This window comes from Brachycentrus maculatus, unplaced genomic scaffold (assembly GCF_059751285.1).
Source record: "Brachycentrus maculatus isolate JH-2025_06_01 unplaced genomic scaffold, ASM5975128v1 h1tg000201l, whole genome shotgun sequence".
Taxonomy (NCBI): domain Eukaryota; kingdom Metazoa; phylum Arthropoda; class Insecta; order Trichoptera; family Brachycentridae; genus Brachycentrus; species Brachycentrus maculatus.
In genome coordinates, this window is record NW_028280952.1 from 606,449 (window position 1) to 625,927 (window position 19,479).

At 40.1% G+C, this 19,479-nt stretch overlaps 2 protein-coding genes across 2 annotated transcripts in view; both read right to left on the reverse strand.

Moving 5' to 3' along the window:
• Positions 1-7,235: 7,235 nt before the first annotated feature.
• On the reverse strand, positions 7,236-9,624 carry LOC148307356 (venom serine carboxypeptidase-like). The gene has a single exon (XM_088263592.1). The coding sequence runs from the start codon at positions 9,559-9,561 to the stop codon at positions 8,164-8,166; it is 1,398 nt and encodes a 465-aa protein (XP_088119718.1). The 5' UTR covers positions 9,562-9,624; the 3' UTR covers positions 7,236-8,163.
• Positions 9,625-17,168: 7,544 nt separating this feature from the next.
• osa (trithorax group protein osa) overlaps positions 17,169-19,479 on the reverse strand; it is a 124,782-nt gene continuing 122,471 nt past the window's right edge. Inside the window, 1 exon segment of the mRNA XM_088263571.1 lies at positions 17,169-19,425. Coding sequence (XP_088119697.1) covers positions 17,365-19,425 — 2,061 coding nt within the window. The 3' untranslated portion in view covers positions 17,169-17,364.

Here is a 19,479-nt window from a genome sequence, read left to right on the forward strand (position 1 = left end):
ATATGGAGTGTTGCATAAGCCGTAGCTAGATTTCATAATCACTTGAACGCTAGTAATTAAAAAAAAAGAGATCCGTTCATTAACAAGATCCGCAACAGTGGATCTGTATCACTCGCGTGATCCGTTCACTAAAACCTGTTCCATTAAACGAGTTAGGAACAACAAAAAGAAGGTCGCTAGGAAATTTTGCATTAAACATTATCATATAAACTCTATCATACTTTATAACACAGAGATACCCACTCGTAGCTTTTTCTTTCTAACAAATACAACCATAATCTGCACAGACTGTAGTAAATATATGAAAGTTTTTTTGAAGTGAGTCAGTAGGATATTATATTACGTAATTGACTTAATATTTTAAAGTAATTCTGTGTTTTAACTCGACATTCACACCCATGTCACATGTGATGCCTCAATTCAATAAATCAAAACATGTAATGTACGCAAGTGGCCGACAGTCAGCCTGTGTTGGAAACAGAATGATGTAGTTGTAAGAGCAAGTAGACTACATCACTGGAGAGTCACTTATTGTGTATTTGTCATCCATTTTATCATTTTATCAGCTAACAAACAGGGTCCAACATTTATAAAACGTTAAAAATCGGATCAATTTTTATATAAAGAATGTTTTTGACGTGTATATATACATTTATATAAGTATATACTTAAATATGTTTATTTTTTTAAAGTAGAGGCAAAGAACTAGATATAGTATAAAACTTCGTTTTATGTTTGCTAATGTTATTAACGTAAATTTACGTCAAATTTAACACTAAATTCAAGATATCCTTATAGGTTATTCACCTCCCCTATTATGAAGTGTCTTACGAAATATTGCTTTATCATGAGTGAGTGATATCTTTCTTCATCCGCCTACCACTCAGGCCGTAAGTGTTTCTGGTAATAATCAAATTAATAAATGTATACTAATCAATCCAAGTGATTATTGCGATTAAAAAACTTGCAATCATTTCTTATTTTAATATGAAACAGTCACTGTAATTCCTTATTTCACGATTAGTTTGAATCAGCCACAGATACTGCTTATTTGAAAATTTGTTGAACCAGCCACTGAGATTCCTTATTTGAAAATAGTTTCAAACGGCCACAGATATTGGTTATTTAAATTTTGTTTGAATCATCCACAGAGATTCCATATTTGAAAATAGTTTCAAACAGTCACAGATATTGTTTTTGTAAAATTTATTTTAATCGGCTACAGATATTCCTTATTTGAAAATTGTTTGAAGCAGCCACTGAGATTCCTTATTTGAAAATATTTTCAAACGGCCACAGACATTGGTTATTTAAATTTTGTTTGAATCAGCCACAGAGATCCCTTATTTGAAAATAGTTTCAAACAACTGATTGGCATTTATTGATGATATTGATGGTTTGAAAAGACAAATACTTGAGATAATTGTGACTTGATAGGTATAGTGTACAGTGCGTCCCCCCCATAGGTAGTTACGAGTTGAGTGACATCCTTGTTACGGAGATAGCTCCGACTCTAAATGAACTGAGAGACAACAATGTTTATCAGACGCTACTGTTCAATAAAAATATAATTGACTCGCGTGAAATACAAAGCGATAAATAAATTGGATGGCCATGTCCGAGTCATCCACAACATCTAACAGGGACATATTCTGTTTGTTACCGTTACATACATCAATATGGATATACAAAACGACACACGATGTTCTGTTTCAACTTTTTTCAGACGCTCTCTTCAATATCTCGTCAGAATCTTACAAGGGTTTTTGGTAATAGAAAAACTTACTATTTTCAACCATCGATGTCGCTGAAAAAGTACCACGCGTGAGTTGTTTTTAATTTAAGTACATATTAAATATGGTAAATACAACTTTCGAAATTTAAGCAGTGTGGTTGTCAATCATGGATTCAATAATAAATATTATGAAAAAGGGATCATTTAAAGCAGCCTATGACATATCGTAAGCCCTGTGAATCTCCAGACTTCCATAATCTTCTTCATTTATGTTGATATATCAATAAAGAAATCTTGAGACATCTAGCCTGAATAGGAATAATACCATGGAAGAAATAATGTTTTACATTTTATGCGAGTTGAATAAATTCTCTAAGTTCATTATACATTTAGTTAAGTGTGTTGAGACCTAATTAATGAACTAATAAGTAACAATTAAAACTGTTTATTAAATTCCGTTCAAATCAGGGGTGTCCAATATACTCAGTGGATAAGATTACTAACTGGCCGCCTACCTATACAGTTACTATAGACGTGACTCTTACACTCTCCACCTCTAGATTTGGTTTTATACATTTTTCATTACTAAAAGCGTGTTATAATGTTTTAAAAACCTCATCGTTTATAAATACCTTTAATCAGTGGTGGGATTCAACCGGTTCGCAAGAACCGGTGCCTAAAATTTTTAGAGTTCTCCGAACCGGTCCTTAACCCTTCGTTGTCACACAATATTCCGATTGAGATCATGTATCGGAGCACGCTCGGTTTACTTGGTCCGCCACCTTGTAAAAATATTTGAACCTCACGAAGAGAAAAAAAAATGAACAAAAATAGTGGAAAATTTCGGTTAAGTTATTGCACTTAGTAAAAAGAATATCGTGAAAGAAATACGCACCAAAAAATGTACAAGTAATCAATATTTTCCTTTCTATAACTTGCCGGCCTCCCACGGGGTCAGAAGGAGATAGAAACATTTAATACATAAAAGAAACTATTTTTTATAGGGGGGGGGGCAGGGCGAACCGGTTCTATAAAATGTTGAATCCCATCACTGCCTTTAATGATATTTTAAGACTCGATCTCAAAATGTTTGTGAGTTTACGATTGTTAGTTGCCTATCCTGGGTCGCGTGCGGTTCGCGGGTTGGACAAGCCTGATTTAAAGCTAGCTATTTAGCTATTTATGGTTTCCCTACTTATTAGAACAGCATTTACGCCATCTTGATTACTGTACGTAAAGGAGACCGCTAAACTACTGTCATAAGGACACACTAGAAAATTACCAAAGAAATAAGATTCCTATTTCACTAATTGATGCAGAATTGAAGTTACATACTGATACATGTAATTCCATCAAACATTCATTAAGGTCAGTCCGGGTCGCTTTGAACTCCTGGGCAAGTTTGATCAAAATCAGAATGTTTATGTGGACAATTTTTATCTAAAAAATAACCGGTGCGGTGTGATAGATATAAAAAAAAATCTATTCTACAAAAAATAAAAGTATATTATTTTGAACATAGCGAAATACAGTAAATAAACACGCAACATTTTATGTCACTCGTCTACAATTTAAGGTCGTACTTTCATTTTCGCAATTTTAGCATAGATAACTATGTGGTATGTTTTTATTCTAATATTGGTGAGGAAAAGAAAAGAAATTGATTAAATAACAGTTATTTACGCTAGTAACAATAGTCAAAACAATAGTCAAAAGTCAGCTATCAAACTGACATAAAGAAACTCTAGAAAAGGTGCAAGAAACACAATTATTTCAATTTTTAACTTGATATTCAAATTCGTTAACATTAACGATATAGGGCTGCGGTTACATTGATTTTTAGCACATGAATAAAGAGTGACGGAAATTTACTGGATGATTCATAGTTTTAACTGGATATGAGTAGGGTGCAGGGATTGAGGATCACACGAAACTTTTTTTTTTATGGACTTTTTGTTACGAGATCGAATATTAAGAGAATTTTTCATATGGGTAATAAACCCACCATCCGTCTTCATTTTCTAACCCTTATCCGTACCCATCGGCGCATTGGGCACTGCTTATTATCGATCAAACGATTACATGAATACTCATACGAATTACGTGAAAGCAACGTGTTCAATTCTGCGGTGCCCAGAGTTTTATCATATTTATTAGGATCTCTTTATTAAATGTCCTGAAAGTTGAAGAACTGTTGAAGAAGTCATAAATTGCGACAGTCAGCTGTCGAATAGATAAAAAGCAATATATAACACATATTCCCATTTGATTATTATAGCAGACAGTTCCATCGTGCAAGTGTTAAATTAAACATTTGAACTGTTTGGTAGATGGTGTAATATTGTAACACTGCATCGTCAAATCAGATGGATTCACCGTAATACACATACATTCTGGTGTGATGACCAAACCTTGTGTTGCCAACTGCATATCTGTCGTTGCTAATCGTGGTACCTATCCTCAACGTTACGCAAGTTAGAATATAAAGTGTAACGTAGTGTAGTATTTAAAGTAACGGCGTGCTGGTACCGACACTAATGTATGGAAGCGAAACATGGAACTGGCAAAGGAAGGACGAAAGCAGAGTGAACGCTGTCGAAATGTGCTCCCTCAGACGAATGTGTGGAAAATCTAAGACAGAATTAAAAACGAAGATATAAGAAAGGAATGTAAGGCTGAACAAGGAATAATTCAAAAGATTAGGAAGAGTTCTTTACTGTGGTATGGACATGCGGAGCGAATGGATAACGAGAGAATGACTAAGAAAATATATGTGGCGAATGTGAGCGGAAAACAGAACGAGGACGACCGAACAAGACTTGGCACGATCAGATCAATCAGAACCTAAAATCTTGTGGTGTCAAAAGTCTGCGTACTCGGAGGGCATGTATGACTAGATGTATGGATGTGAAGGAGGCGAGGAGTGTATGTCAGGACAGAAGAGTGTGGCGTTCCATCCTTTCTGCCTACCCCTGCGGGGAAACGCAGTGATGATAGTAGTAGTAGTAGTAGTAGTAGTAGTAGGAGTAGTATATAAAGTGACCACATGAGCGAACCGTTTACTGAAAGGGACGGAAATATACAAGATATATTAGATGTCTCGACATAGAAAAACCATCCTTTTGTACAAAAGGAATATGTAAGTCTGGGAATTCGCAAGTCTAACGAAAAACATTAAAACGTATTTATTATTAGATTAAAACCAATATTTTTAGCTTTTCCACTTTTTTATTTGACCAGCGACCGGGTTTCGTCGTTACCGACATCATCAGACCAGTCTGATGATGTCGGTAACGACGAAACCCGGTCGCTGGTCAAATAAAAAAGTGGAAAAGCTAAAAATATTGGTTTTAATCTAATAATAAATTAAAAATGCAATTCCATCACGAAGTGTCAGTGGATAATATAAATCTATTAAAACGTATGATATGTCAATTGTAAAGCGCTCTCGAGTTGATTTTTCACGAAAATGACGCTATGTAAATAAGCCGTTGGTTATTATTATTACAACCTGGCATTTGCTGTCTTAGGTGATCACTTCAAACAATGTGTAACGTTCACCAAACAGTCCATCATTGAACATCCATATTGTCGAAATTTTCGCAGTGCACATTATTATATGTGTGGTAGGTAGGACGTATCTGGTGACTTGCAATACGTTGGTATTGCAGATGCCTGCAGAAGCCTCCTACAATACCAACTCACCCCACAATACTGGCATCATTCTCTTGACTTCCTATTTTCCTTTATAATAAGTTCTTTTCATGATTATTTTTTGACATCTCATTAAAGATAAAGAAGAATATGGAATTCCGGGCATTAAGGGGGCTGACGACCGTCGTAGGATGGTTTAAGTGATCACTGGACACACTCACTAATTCTACCCGTTATTGACAACCACAATATCAAATTCTTGGAAATTCTATATATATATGAACCAATTTCGAAACGTTGTTCTTGAATCATTAGAACTTCACTAGAGACATATATTGGTGAGATAAAAAGAAGCTTTTTATTGAGCAGAAACTCTTTTTATTATTAGTATGTGAGGTCCGAATCCTGGATTATAATCATACACATGAAAAACGCTAGAAAATATCATTTTCATTTTTATTATTTAAGCTTATAATTTGACCAGATAATTTATTTACAACATTTTGAGTGTGTCCAAATACTTGTTCACAAAATCTAGATTATCTCCAATTACAGGAGTTATTTTCATATTATTTTTCGACATCTCATCAAAGATGAAGAAGAATATGGAAGTCTGGGCATTTACGGGGCTGATGACCTTTTTATGATGCATAAAATTCATTTAAATAAATCTTTATGAGAATTGTTGCATGTTTGAACAAATATTGTCAATAAATAAATAATGGAGTTATCTCAACAGTTGGTGTCAATATTTATATGGATGTTACGCAAGACGATTAAATTTTAAAGGAAAGGAATATGTCAGTGATATGGATGTTCAAACAAGACCAGAATGGTGAAGGTCATACAAATGTATAAATTGAGCACTAAAGCCTACACGTTGACAGGTCGTGAGCCCTGTAGATGCTCAAAAGTTTTCCATGCGCCCTTCCCATAAAAACTGCCTCGTCTTCTGAAATTTTGTTTATTTATCTCGGTCAACGTAAACCAACATCATTAAATATAACTATGTTTTTAATGATTTGGATTTACGCAAAAATAAATATTTACCTTAAAAATATACTCGTATATTTAAGTAGGCCACCACATTTTGTAAAACTTTAGAATTTTATGGATAATTTTGAAACAGACTTTATAGTTCGTAATAAAAATACATGTTTACGGCTTAGTATACTCTTAATCTTGTTCAGTTGGTCGTGGATATTTTAAATTTTGTGTATGCAATGTGCACACGTCATACAGTTCATATAAAATAAAGATCTGCTGTTAGTTTTTGTTGTATTTATTTATTGTTTTAATCATTATAACGATTGGTATAGTTACATATTATACAATAGTATTATTATGTTTAGAAATAAATGAACTTTGTACTAAATTAGGTACCTCGCTGTCAAAGCACAAAGTGCTAAGAAAAACAATAAGAATATATAATATAAGGATAGATAGTACCCTTTTTATTCCATGTCCTCTTGCTTTGTACTTGGAAATGCTGAGCAATTTTCAAGACCTCTCTCTAACTTATTTATTATAATTAATTCAAAGACAAAATGGATCATTCAAAATGATAAAAACGTATAAAAACACTAAAGGATTACAAAAATGCTTGTAATCAAATATGATAAGTATAATAGATTTATATTATCCTCTGACACTTCGTGATGGAATTGCATTTTTAATTTATTATTAGATTAAAACCAATATTTTTAGCTTTTCCACTTTTTTATTTGACCAGCGACCGGGTTTCGTCGTTACCGACCAGTCTGATGATGTCGGTAACGACGAAACCCGGTCGCTGGTCAAATAAAAAAGTGGAAAAGCTAAAAATATTGGTTTTAATCTAATAATAAATTAAATATGATATACAATTGCTAGTTGGTATGGAAGCAGGTGTACCATATAAGAAAAGGTACGTCAATATACGTCATAAATAACTGAGCTGCTGCCTTAGTGACCAGTGGGACCATTCCCAAAAGATCAAAGTCAGGATAGGAATGGCGAAAACTGCTTCTTTGAAATGCGTGACCTCCTTAGTAATATATTTTAAACTTCAACCTCGATCTGCGCACGAGAATTGTACGATGCGTCGAAGGTCAACTATGGTTCACCCAAACTACCGCATAGAAGAAGAAATAATTCGAAACATGGCGCTATAGAAAAATGCTCATAATATCATGGGTTGAGATATTCGAAACGAAGATGGAACCTGGACTTTTTTGCCATTTTTTAAGAGCAGAGAAATACATATCTTATATTGACAAATTGAGAGATTGTCAATTTCAATTTTCAATTTTCAATTAAAAGTAAAGAACACCACAATGAAGGTAACAGTGCGTGGAGCGTGGAGCGGCACAGTATGATAAAAACCTATTACATTTATAGGTAATCTAAATTATACCGATACTTGGACATGTCGAGATGTGAGCCGAGTTGTGCAAACCATAACATAAAAAAGGAAGCGTCATTTACAAAATTCACATTTACATAGTGACCAGTCTGATGATGTCGGTAACGACGAAACCCGGTCGCTGGTCAAATAAAAATAAAGTGGAAAAGCTAAAAATATTGGTTTTAATCTAATAATATAACAAAATTGATTTCATTTACAGAATTATATCTAAATGTTGCTTTCAACTTAGGCCGGACCGTGAGGCGTGAAGCCAAATCGCGTACCAAATCTCGGACATTACGTGAGTTTACGACGCTCAGCACTGTGCAAGACGAGAATGAAGAAAATCTAAGAATATCGGTGCAAAGCTGTCATATAAATATTTAACTTAGAAAAAGGGTTTGTTGGACGTGAGTCTGTGTATGATATCCGCTGCAGCCTGCGGCTGGTCCGCCGGCACCATGTGACCAGCGTCTCGCACCAACAGCTCCGTGAGGTTGCCCGCGGTCTTGGAGTACCCCGCTACCCTGTCGCCCACGTACCACAGCTTGCGAGGGGCCTGCGCGTACTCCGCCGCGGAAGTGAAGTTCAGGTGGCGCAGGTAGTTCACCGTGAGCGGGTAGGCCACGATGATGTCCAGCTGGCCATTGTAGATCACCCCGCGATAGTGCCCCAACAGCTCGGCCACCCACGGAGCCACGGACTGCATCATGTCTTCCTTCATGTGCTCCTCGACCTCCGTGCCCGTGTGGAAGGTCATATTCCCCACGTGTAGCGCCTTCCTGAATGCGGGACACTCCAACACCTTCTCGAAATCATCCGAGTGCGTTCTGTCTTCGGTGTACAGATAATTAAAGTAATATTTGTACCCGGTCAGGTTAGTCAGAAGGGAAGAATAAGGAGTCGTGTCTCCGTTGAGCAAATTGTCGAATACGTTATAAGCGTCTAGCCATTTGCCGGCCTCGATGTATTCTATGCCTTTCTTCTCGTACGCCTGGAATTGATCGCGACCGTTGTCGTCGACTAGTCCGAGCTGGTATAAATACGGACCGTAAGACAACTGATGAACCGGATCAGATAGACCGTTTCCAATAGCGAAACCCTTTAAATTGATGGGTAACTTTGCCGCCGGGTTCTCGCGGTGGATGGCGTAGCATACGGCCGGCACGTATTTGCCGGCGTAAGATTCCCCCGTTACGAAGAAATCGTTTTTCTGAAGGTCGGGGAACAGCTGGAAGAACTGCACTAAAACATTGTACAAATCTTTTCCTACTTTGGTTTCGTTACGAGTGAAACCGTCGACGGTTACGCTAAAACCGGTACCGACAGGATTGTCGATGTAGATGACGTGGTGATTCTTGGTCCAGGAGAACTGCCGCCGGTTGATGTGGCCGGCCTTGAAGCGGAAGGGGCCGTTCTCCGAGAACAGGCCGTAGAGAGAAGACGCTCCCGGCCCGCCCTGTAGCCACAGCAGTACGGAGGCATCGACCGCGCCAGATTCCGGGGGGAAATACCAGAAGAACGAGTGCGAGCCTCGAGCCGCATCCACCGTCAGGTAACCGGAGTAGCTCTCCACGCCGTGGAACGCGGGAAATAACACGCGCGCTAGCTGGCGACCCTCCTTCAGCTGTCCAGCCGCGATGAGAGGAGTCAGGAACAGCGGCTCCCCGCAGTCTCCGACGGGAGGTTTGGGATTCACATGTCTATACGGGTGCAAGAAAGACGCTTCAATCGCGACAAACAACAAGCTCGCCGCAAATAACGAGAAAAAGAATTTTATTAACATTCTACTTGGACAGACGACGAAATGTGCAGCATCGACACTACATGGACAGTTGACACTGACTGTTCTTATCGGTTGAAGCCAGAAGGAGCCTCTCGTGGTAATCTCGCATTATGCTAACAGAGATATCCCGGGGGCACGGGGTCGTTCAGCTCAGGGCTGTCCAATGCATTACACTCCCTCTCAATAAATATTAAAATCGATTTTCCGAAATGTTCGGAAAGCATACTTCGTAGACATAAATCGTAAATCCATCATCGTCTTCGATTAAGTGCACGAAGATAGATGGGAAGATCGGGATAAAAATAAACGAGGAACGTTGAATTCGTTGCCGGTCGATCTTTTAATAGGACATCGATTGTAAATAGAGCATGCAGTGCCGGTTATTCGGTTAACCGGTTTACTGGTAAATATGATGAAATCCATTTTCGAATTATCGGTAAATAAACTTTTAAATACCGTCAAAATATTATTTAAATTTTAAATAACATGTAATAATCATATGTAGACATTTATAGATTACAGAATCATAGTGTTTTGTTGTATTAATAGTGTACATAAAATTTCGTGGATTTTTCGGGCGTTATGACAACAACATTTTATAAAAACAAAGCGCTCCCGCGTCATGCATACGCGCGTACTTTTATGCGAAAAAATGGTTAGTATTCAAAAATGTAAACAGGCGTTATACATTAGAATTTCTCACGAACGAATGTATTTATTTTTAATAACTAAAAATCTTTCATATGTTCCTCGGCACGGATCCATCCGTGTGTGAGGAATACGTTCAAAAGTCAATTATTGTTATTACCTTTGTAAATAAATGTACTAAGTACTCCAGTAATATCCGACGAGAAGTGTCGAAATTTCAATTTGAGATACATTAAGTAATAAAAACGGCAATTCTGATTTTATAACCTGCCTACAGGGCAGCATTAGTCCAAGGTATTTTACGGCCATTTCAGATTTCATTTGGAAGAATTCCTCTCCTTCTTGGAATACACACACGTCTAATGACGTCATCACCTCTTCGTTTTCCTTTTTTATTCTTCTTCTTCGTTGTCTTGGTCAGATCCATCGCGTCCCAGTCTCGCGACAGGTGTCGCGATGTTTAAACATATTCACATGGTAAAGCGATATTTAAAAAAACTATATTAGTCAGGAATCGAAAAAAGATAAATAAATATTAATCATTTACAATATTTTCTATTAATTATAGCCAAAACCAACTGTCAAATTGAAGTTTCTTGATATAACCAAAGCAAAGAGAAAGTACATTACGTAAATTATGGAGTTTATCCAAATTTTCAAATTATTGTTTTTTGTAAATTTCGTTATACATAACGAAACGAGTTGCATTTATATGGATTTTAACCACACGCATACGGAGAGAGTTACTTAGTTAGAGAAAATTACTATTTTATTTGGATTAGGGTAGGGCACAAGGGGCAAAGATATGCCTATTGTTGTATGAACTTTCCGTTAAAATGTCAAATATTGACGAAATTCTTGAATTACGAGGGATATGTAACTACGATAGAGTTAATATAGTGCCGATCTGATGCAATTCTGACACAACATTGTTTTTTATTATTATTATTAACAATAACGTAGTAGTCTCGAATAAACTACATTAGCTGCATTACATCTTTATGCAAAAATTATGGATATTATTCCGGAACAGCCAAGTTCAATTGTGTTCACATTTAATGAATTAAATCACCAAAAATATGTCATATATTTTTTTAAATACACAATTTATTTTATTTAGTTTGTGCGATACTGCGCTGTGTTTTTGTATAATTTCCATGTTCCAATAGTGAAAGTTCCCGACTACTGAAATGCGGAAAATCGATCAGAATAGCGGAGATAACAAAAAATCAATGTCACGCCAGACTGATAGAAACTTCACACAAAAACATTTGAAAATCACACAAAAAGTTTGCTAGTGGCTGAAACCACTCGCAACTGGACTGTGGAAGAGAAACTGCGTTGGCCAGTGTGGCGCAGTTAGGCGCCGATCGGCTGATTCCAATTATTCACTCCATTTCTTTATCATTTATTGACTCGACATATTTCATCGACAAATTGTCTAGAAATTAGAATACTTATTACACAGTTTTTATTCCAAAACTTTAGATTAATTGGAACGAAACGAACGACCACATAATGTCATTTTTCGAATCGTGTTCCATCTAATATTGGTAAATAATGAAAAAAAGGTAGATAAATCAGTGGTCCATAGGGCACTGCATCAGATGGACGCAATGTTAATTTGATCGTTTATTATATGAAGGCAAAGTAATCAGTCGTGCGCTACAAGTACCAGTCCACAGTAATATTAAATAAATATTAGAGTTAAAAAAACAGTTACAAATATTTATTTTGACCCCTCTGGGAATCGAACCCGTTACCTCCAGCAGGTACCAGCCAACTTCTTCTTCTTCAAACCCTCACCGTAATATTAAATAAATATTAGAGTGAAAAAACAATTATTTATTTATTTTGCCCTACTAGGTATCGAACCCGCACCAGCAGCATAGTAGCCAAATGTCCTAACCACTACACTATGGAGGCGGACAATGGACACAGGCTATGATGAAAATAAAAAAATGTTTTTTTACGATATTTGCATGTACCTCAATCACTGACAAGTCGTGACGTATCAAACACACGCGATACCTATAGGTAGGTATTAAAAATTACGGAAATGATGGAACAATGATAGAAGACGAGTGACATAACAGAGTTGTATTGTATTTTAGAGTTTAGTTATCTTCTTCCTTGCTCCATCCCAACTATCGTCCTTGTAGACTGTAATGGTCAGCTCTCCCCGTCCTCGGGCTGTAGGTCCTTCTGTCATATGCAACGTCACCTAGGCCATGCCTTGGAATCATGTTATCTCTCTGTAGCATCGATGAATTATTTAGTCTTCCTCTAGATGTATTTCGAGGAAGATCCATGGCGATCGCCTGGTTGATAAAATGTTCGGGTTTTTTGCGTCCCCGTTTATTTTACAGTTCGTTATGTTAAAGATGATCGACTCCTATAGACTACTCAGTAGGTAGGTAATAGAGATCTGCGAGCACGTCGGTACATGAGATATCATTAATGTTTTACAGTTTTTAGGTTGCGGTAAATTAGCGATTTGTGATACAAAAAGTTGTAATGTCGAGACCAAAACTCACTTCCGGAGCCATCCCATCCGCAGCGCGCACGTGACGCGCCGGAACGTTATCCCGTCCGCAGCGCGCACGTGACGCGCCAGGACGTTATTCAGAAAGCTGGAAACGATTCCAATAAGCCACAAACATTTTTATCGAATTAAGAACTTAAATTGTAGCTTAGACTAAGCAGGGGTAGCCAATGCCGTGTCTGCGAACGCATATCAGATTGATACATTTTTATATAACGACATCTGCTGTTTTTTTTCAGGAGTAGTTAGAGTCTAGAAAGTTTGCTGCAAATCATTTGACACAGCTCTGTCTGTTTGCTGTGGAGGCTTCTGCGTTCCAGACGCCATCGGATTTAACTGATGTAGGGGAGAGGTTCGTACCTCGGGCCGTTTTTTTTCAGTCTCATAAAATGTTTGTTGTCATCTTAGAAAAGTGCATCGATAATATTATTGTTATTCATATAAAATGCAGATTCGAGTTAGTGAGGTGCATTTCTGCCTGAATGAACACATGTCGCTCACTGCTTTCAAGAACGTCATAAATCAAAAATCGTAAATTTTCAGAATGCCCAGACAATTTACTATATCCCAGCAAAAGATGCATATTTTTAACTTAATATTTACCCGCTACAGGGCAGAAAATGTTGTTTTTGCATTTTGAGGAAAAGGTATTGTTTAAATATTTTTTTAAATATACTAAATATTTTTCAAATGGAGAAAAAACCTTCAGGTTTTCCCTAAAAAGATCTGTTGCACAGTAAAAAGTTCAATAAGTGGCTTGATATTTATTTTTAATACATTGTATTATATTTTTAAACTTGCTGGAAACAGAGTGAATGGTGCACTAAAATCAGTTTTAGCAAATAAAAATCTATCAGCGGAAGCTAAACTGGCAGTACACAATGGAGTTCTGGTTCCAACCCTTATGTATGGAAGCGAAGCATGGAGTTGGCAAAAGAAGGATGAAAGCAGACTGAATGCAGTCGAAATGCGATCCCTCAGACGAATGTGTGGCAAAACGATATTTGATAGATGTTCGAATGATGAAATAAGGAAAGAATGTAAGGCTGAGATAAGCATTATTGATAAAATTAAGAAAGGTGTGTTGAGATGGTTTGGACATGTGGAGTGTATGAGTCAAGAAAGAACGGTTAAACAAATTTATGGAGCGAATGTAGTTGGAAAAAGAAGCAGAGGACGACCGAGGAAAACTTGGCACAATCAGGTATGTCAAATACTTGAAAGCGGACGGGTCAGGAGTCGTAATAATCGTCGGGTATGTATGAGGAGATGCATGAATGTAGAAGAGGCAAAGAATGTTTGCAAAGACAGAGTGGTGTGGCGTTCGATTCTCTCTGCCTACCCCTGCGGGGAAGCGGCGTGATGGTTAGTTAGTTAGTTAGTTAGTTATATTTTTAAACTTTGAAAACGTTCTCCTGAAAAATCAAGTTTTTTGATTTATGACGTTCTTGAAAGGAGTGAGCGATGTGGCAAGAGATGTTAAGTGGATCCCTCGATACAAGCTCGTCAATACAACGCAATAGCGATGTAATCCAAATTCATCCAAATTCTTTACTTTGACTGTAATAAAACGGTTTGCAGTACACAATGATGATCCAACAACATGCGCTTAGTCACAGAATAGAGCGCAACCTTAAACACCACATACACGCCAGCTCCCATCCGTACGTCCTACCGCCAGCGAAAGCAGAAATCTTCAGAGACCATACCATGAAAGGGCGCTAAAGTAAGGATAAAAGCAAAGTTCCGTTTGGACCTTGCTTTTATCCTCATTGTTTCTAATTTATACAAACAATCTTTGTAATATCGATGTGCCTGGTAAACTGCTTTCCTATGCTGATGATACCGCAATAATTGTACAAGGTAAATCCTGGGAAGAGACTGCTAGCAAAGCCAACAAACGTATAACAGTAATCAAAGAGTGGCTAGATCGGAACCTCCTTTCTCATAATTGTGAAAAAACTTTATTCCTACCTTTTTACAATTCTTACTCGTCAGCTCCTTCCTGAATCTTTACATTATGTTTCATAATAAAAATTGTAACCTTGACATATCGCTCACTCCTTTCAAGAACGTCATAAATCAAAAATCGTAAATTTTCAGTTGTGCATGTTTTCGGAATGCCCAGAAAATGTCCTATATCCCAGCAATAGCGGCATATTTTTAACTTAATATTTACCCGCTACAGGGCAGAAAGTATTGTTTTTGCATTTGGAAGAAAATGTATTGTATAATATTTTTTTTAAATATACTAAATATTTTTCAAATGGAGAAAAAACCTTCAGGTTTTAACTAAAAAGTTCTGTTGCACAGTAAAAAGTTCAGTTAGTGGCTTGATACTTATTTTTAATACATTGTATTATATGTATTTTTAACTTTAAATACGTTCTCCTGAAAAATCAAGTATTTTGATTTATGACGTTCTTGAAAGGAGTGAGCGATATGTAAAATAACTGTGTAAAAATGAAAACTGAAAAGTCAACCAAAAATATTTGGGTTTATCATGAGATTGTCAACTCAAATGGACCAAGCACATAGAAAAATTTGTAATCAAACTTAGGTATTTAACATATATTTTCAAACGTTTGTCTAGTTATGTCCATCCTAACACCAACAAAATGGTCTGTCATGCACTTACACAGTCTTCTTTTGTTATGGAATAATTGGATGGGGGGGAGCATTCAATAGTCATTTAAAGCCTTTAGAAACAGTCCAAAAACTTATTAAAATCATGCTTAAAAAATCAACTTTTCCTTCCAACCAATTATTTCAGGAAGCTGAACTTTTGGAGCTACGAGAAATCTATTGCTAACAGTGTCTATAATATGTTTTTGTGCGCCAACATTTATTTCCTAAAAATAATAATAGATCTACCCAAAGAATGAATAATTTATTAGAAATCCCTTTTTGTAAAACCAGACTCGCGCAAAGACACTCATTTTTATAGCTCCAAAACTGTTTAATTTATTCCACAAAGACTATATATTAGGTTTAGATGTTAATTACCTGAGTTTGTATCGATTTAAAATTTTGCTTAGATTGTTTATTGAAGAGACAGATTTAAGCTCTTTTTTCTTGTAGATGTATCACTCATGTAATACATGCTTGCTAACTTTTTAATTTACCTTTTTTTAAGTTTTAAAATTATTGTTTTCTGTTAGTCAAGTATTTTGTATTTTATATTAACACTATTATTCTAGTTCTACTTCTTATAATATCTATTGTATTCTTGCCAGTGCCCTTTACTGTGACCTAAATTATATTGTATACCCACACACAGGCCATGCCTTTGTGGGATCATTTTTTGTATTTATATTTTATGTATTTGTATTTTATATTATGTTGTATAATGCAAAATAATTTAAAATAGGCTGCCAAAGTGTCGGAGTTGGCCGGCAACGCCGCTAGAAACAAGAAGACCGGGATCACCACCCGCGATCTGCAATTGGTCATCTACAATGACGAGCAACTCAACAAGCTGCTCTCTGGCATGACCTCCGCTCAGGCAGGCGTCCCGCTAACATCTCGGCCATGCTCCAGTCCAAGAAGACCCAGAAGAAGGCGTATGAATGTATCGGTTCCTCTTTTCCCCCTCATACTCCGCGACCAATTGACTATTTATTGTTTAATTTAATATTATCATCACCCATGTCTTTAAAAGTTCCCATAAGGTAGTATTTTACAAAAATGTCGCTATATAAATTATCCAAAATTATATTTTATTTATTGTTGCGACATTCACTTTGTGGCAAGACATAATGAAATTGTAAAAGAAAAACACTAGGTTTTTAGCACTTGAGTTTATTTTATTATTAGTTTATATTTAGACCTGAAGATGGAAGCAAAGCATCCTAAACTAGTCGTTATAATAAAATAAACTCAAGTGGTAAAAAAACAAGTGTTTATCTTTTACAAATCCAAAATCATTATCGCCTTCCAATTAAATTGAAAATAATTATCATATTTATGAAAAATAAAGTTTAATTCAATCTTGAGCTTCTTGTGCCAATCCAAGGTAACAATATACAAATATGAGAGTGAAAATCACTTATTTTAACCCCCTGGGAACCGAACCCAGGACATCCTGCATGGCAGCCAAATGTACTTTTCCGAATTGTGTCATTAATAGCAATCCTCAGAGATCGAGTACCCTGTTGAAGCATTTCGTATTGAAAGTGAGTAACTGTTTTAATGGCATTGGTAAAAATTTTCAAAACTATACATATGTGCATGTGTGTGTTGCCAACTCAAATGGTTTGCTAATAAATTTTATGATTCTTTTTTGCCAATATTATAATACAGTATATATACAAATTGAATTAATAAGTTTTAAGAATATTTTGCAATGGTATAAGATTTAGTAGTTAGGCGAGGGGGCGAGGGGGCGAGGGGAATGACAAAGCGGAAATGTAGTATTTTGAGTACTTCATATGTACATTTATTTAATGTTCAATATTCAGACATATATAAAGCATTTGCACAGTAATAATAATACCAAACATGAAATCAGGACCCGGTCGGGTCTCTTCTTACCAAACGACGATTAAAATAAATACAAGTACATTTTATCACCTCCCGCTTTAAGACTAAACAACGTATTGTGTGTATCACTAGCGGCGTGGCGCTCGCGAGCACTGGAACAGCACCTTGGAGAGCTCGGCGGCCACCTTCTGGTCGAGGATCTGCGACATGACGAGCGAGAGCAGGCGCTGCTCCTGCTGCAGGAAGAGCGGCTTGTTGGCCGGGTGGCGCGCCAGCTGCAGCAGCGTGGCGGCCGCGCGCCGCAGCATGTCCAGGCTGGTGCCCATCGAGTCGGGGTTGTCCCGCAGCGCGCCGATGCCGTGCTGGTTGGCCACGCCCAGCGCCGACTGCTCCGCCTGCTCGATGAAGGCCACCAGCAGCGGCACGGCGGGCGAGCGCGCCGCGATGGTGCGCGCCACGGCCGAGTCGGCGCCCGCCAGGTAGTGCAGCAGGTTGACGGAGAACTCGCGCAGCACCTGGTCCTCGCTGCGGCACAGGTGGCGCGCCAGCACGCGGCACAGGCGCTCCAGGCGCGGGAAGGGGGGCGTGGCCACCACCAGGTCCACGTTGGAGTCCGTCACGCACAGCTTGCAGAGCGCCTCGAGCGCCAGCCGGCGCGGCGACAGCGCGCGCGCGCCGCCCGGCAGCGGGTCCTGCGCGGCGGCCGCGGGGCACACGGCCCAGTGCAGCAGCCCGTCCAGCACGGGCCGCGCCACCTGCTCGGGGTGGCGGCCCAGCTCCACCTGCCCGCCGATGTTGGCGCAGCACACGAGGGCGTCCTCGCGCAGCTGCGCCAGCACCTCCCACCACCACTCGCCGCCGCGCAGCGACGAGCACGAGCCGCGCCACTCGGCGTCCTCCTCGCGGTCGTAGTTGCGCGTGCGCGGCGCGCGCAGCGGGTGCTCGTGGTGCAGCAGCAGCAGCCGCCCCATGAGCGCCAGGAACGTGCCGCTCTTGGAGAACTCGGCCTCGTTGCCCGGCACGAAGGTCAGGTTGCGCAGTATGTTGGACAGGCAGACGCAGCGCCGCGCCAGCGCGTCCTGCGTCTCCGAGACCAGGTGCAGACTGGCCTCGTCGCGCGTGTAGCACTCGTCCTCGTACTCGGACAGCGGGCGGCGCTTGAGCGTGCCCGCCGGGTCGCGCACCTGCAGCCCGCCGCCCTCCTTGCGGCCGCCCGCCTCCTCCGCCTCCCGCTCCAGCTCCATGGGCTCCGACTTGAAGTTGTCCTCGGAGCCCGCCCCGTCCCGGTCCTCCTCCGCGGGCCCGTTGTGCCGCGCGAGGGGCTCCTCCCGCGGCTCCTCGCTCATGCTCTCGTCCTCGCCGTTAACTTTACTCTCGCCGTTTATCTCTAGTTCCGCCTTAACCCTATTTATAACGTCCGACAGCGTCGCTTTTGTCCTCTTTTTAACTTTTTCACTTACACAACTATTAGACTTTTCGCTCGCGACGAGTTTCTTCTCGTCCGCCCTGTCGGGGTCAGTCGTGGCGCGGGGCGCGCCGGGCGGGGGGCCCGGGATGACGCGGGCGAAGGGAATGTTGATGAACTCCCCCTGGAAGCAGGGCAGCAGGTGCGCGCCCAGCGCGGCGTCGGGGCCCAGCTGCCAGGGCTCGATGCCCACCTCGGCACTGTCCTCCGCGCTCCAGTCGGGCGCCTCGTCGGGCGCGAACAGGTCGTCCTCGCGCGCCTTCAGCAGCACGGGCCGCCCCTTTCGCGACTCGTGCGTGAAGTTGTCCCCGCGCAGCAGCGCCGCGGCAGCGCCGGGCGGGCGCGGCGCGGGCGGCGGCGCTCCGCGGGCGGCCGCCGCTTCCGCGGGCAGGTACCAGGGCCCGGTCTCTGCGCCCGGCGGGTCGAACACGTCCGTCAGGCTCTTCTGGAAGTGCTGCAGCAGCAGGTCCAGCAGGCCGGGCAGGTGCTGCAGGCCCAGGTAGCCCACCGAGGAGTCGTCGAACAGCAGGATGCTGAGCACGTCCAGGGCCCAGCAGGTCTCCGCCAGCAGCCCGGACTTGAGCGCCATCATGATCCTCCACGCGTCCACGGGAGCCACGTCCGCCTTGGTGAGGCGCCGGCGCTTATACGTCACCGGGGTCACAGCCTCCACGCTGTCCGGAGGGAAAGTGATTTCTCTTTTAGGCGCTACTCCCACTCCTCCCTGAAAGCGTTAGATTAGCCAGATTAGCGACCTGAGTGAGCGACAGCAGACGGA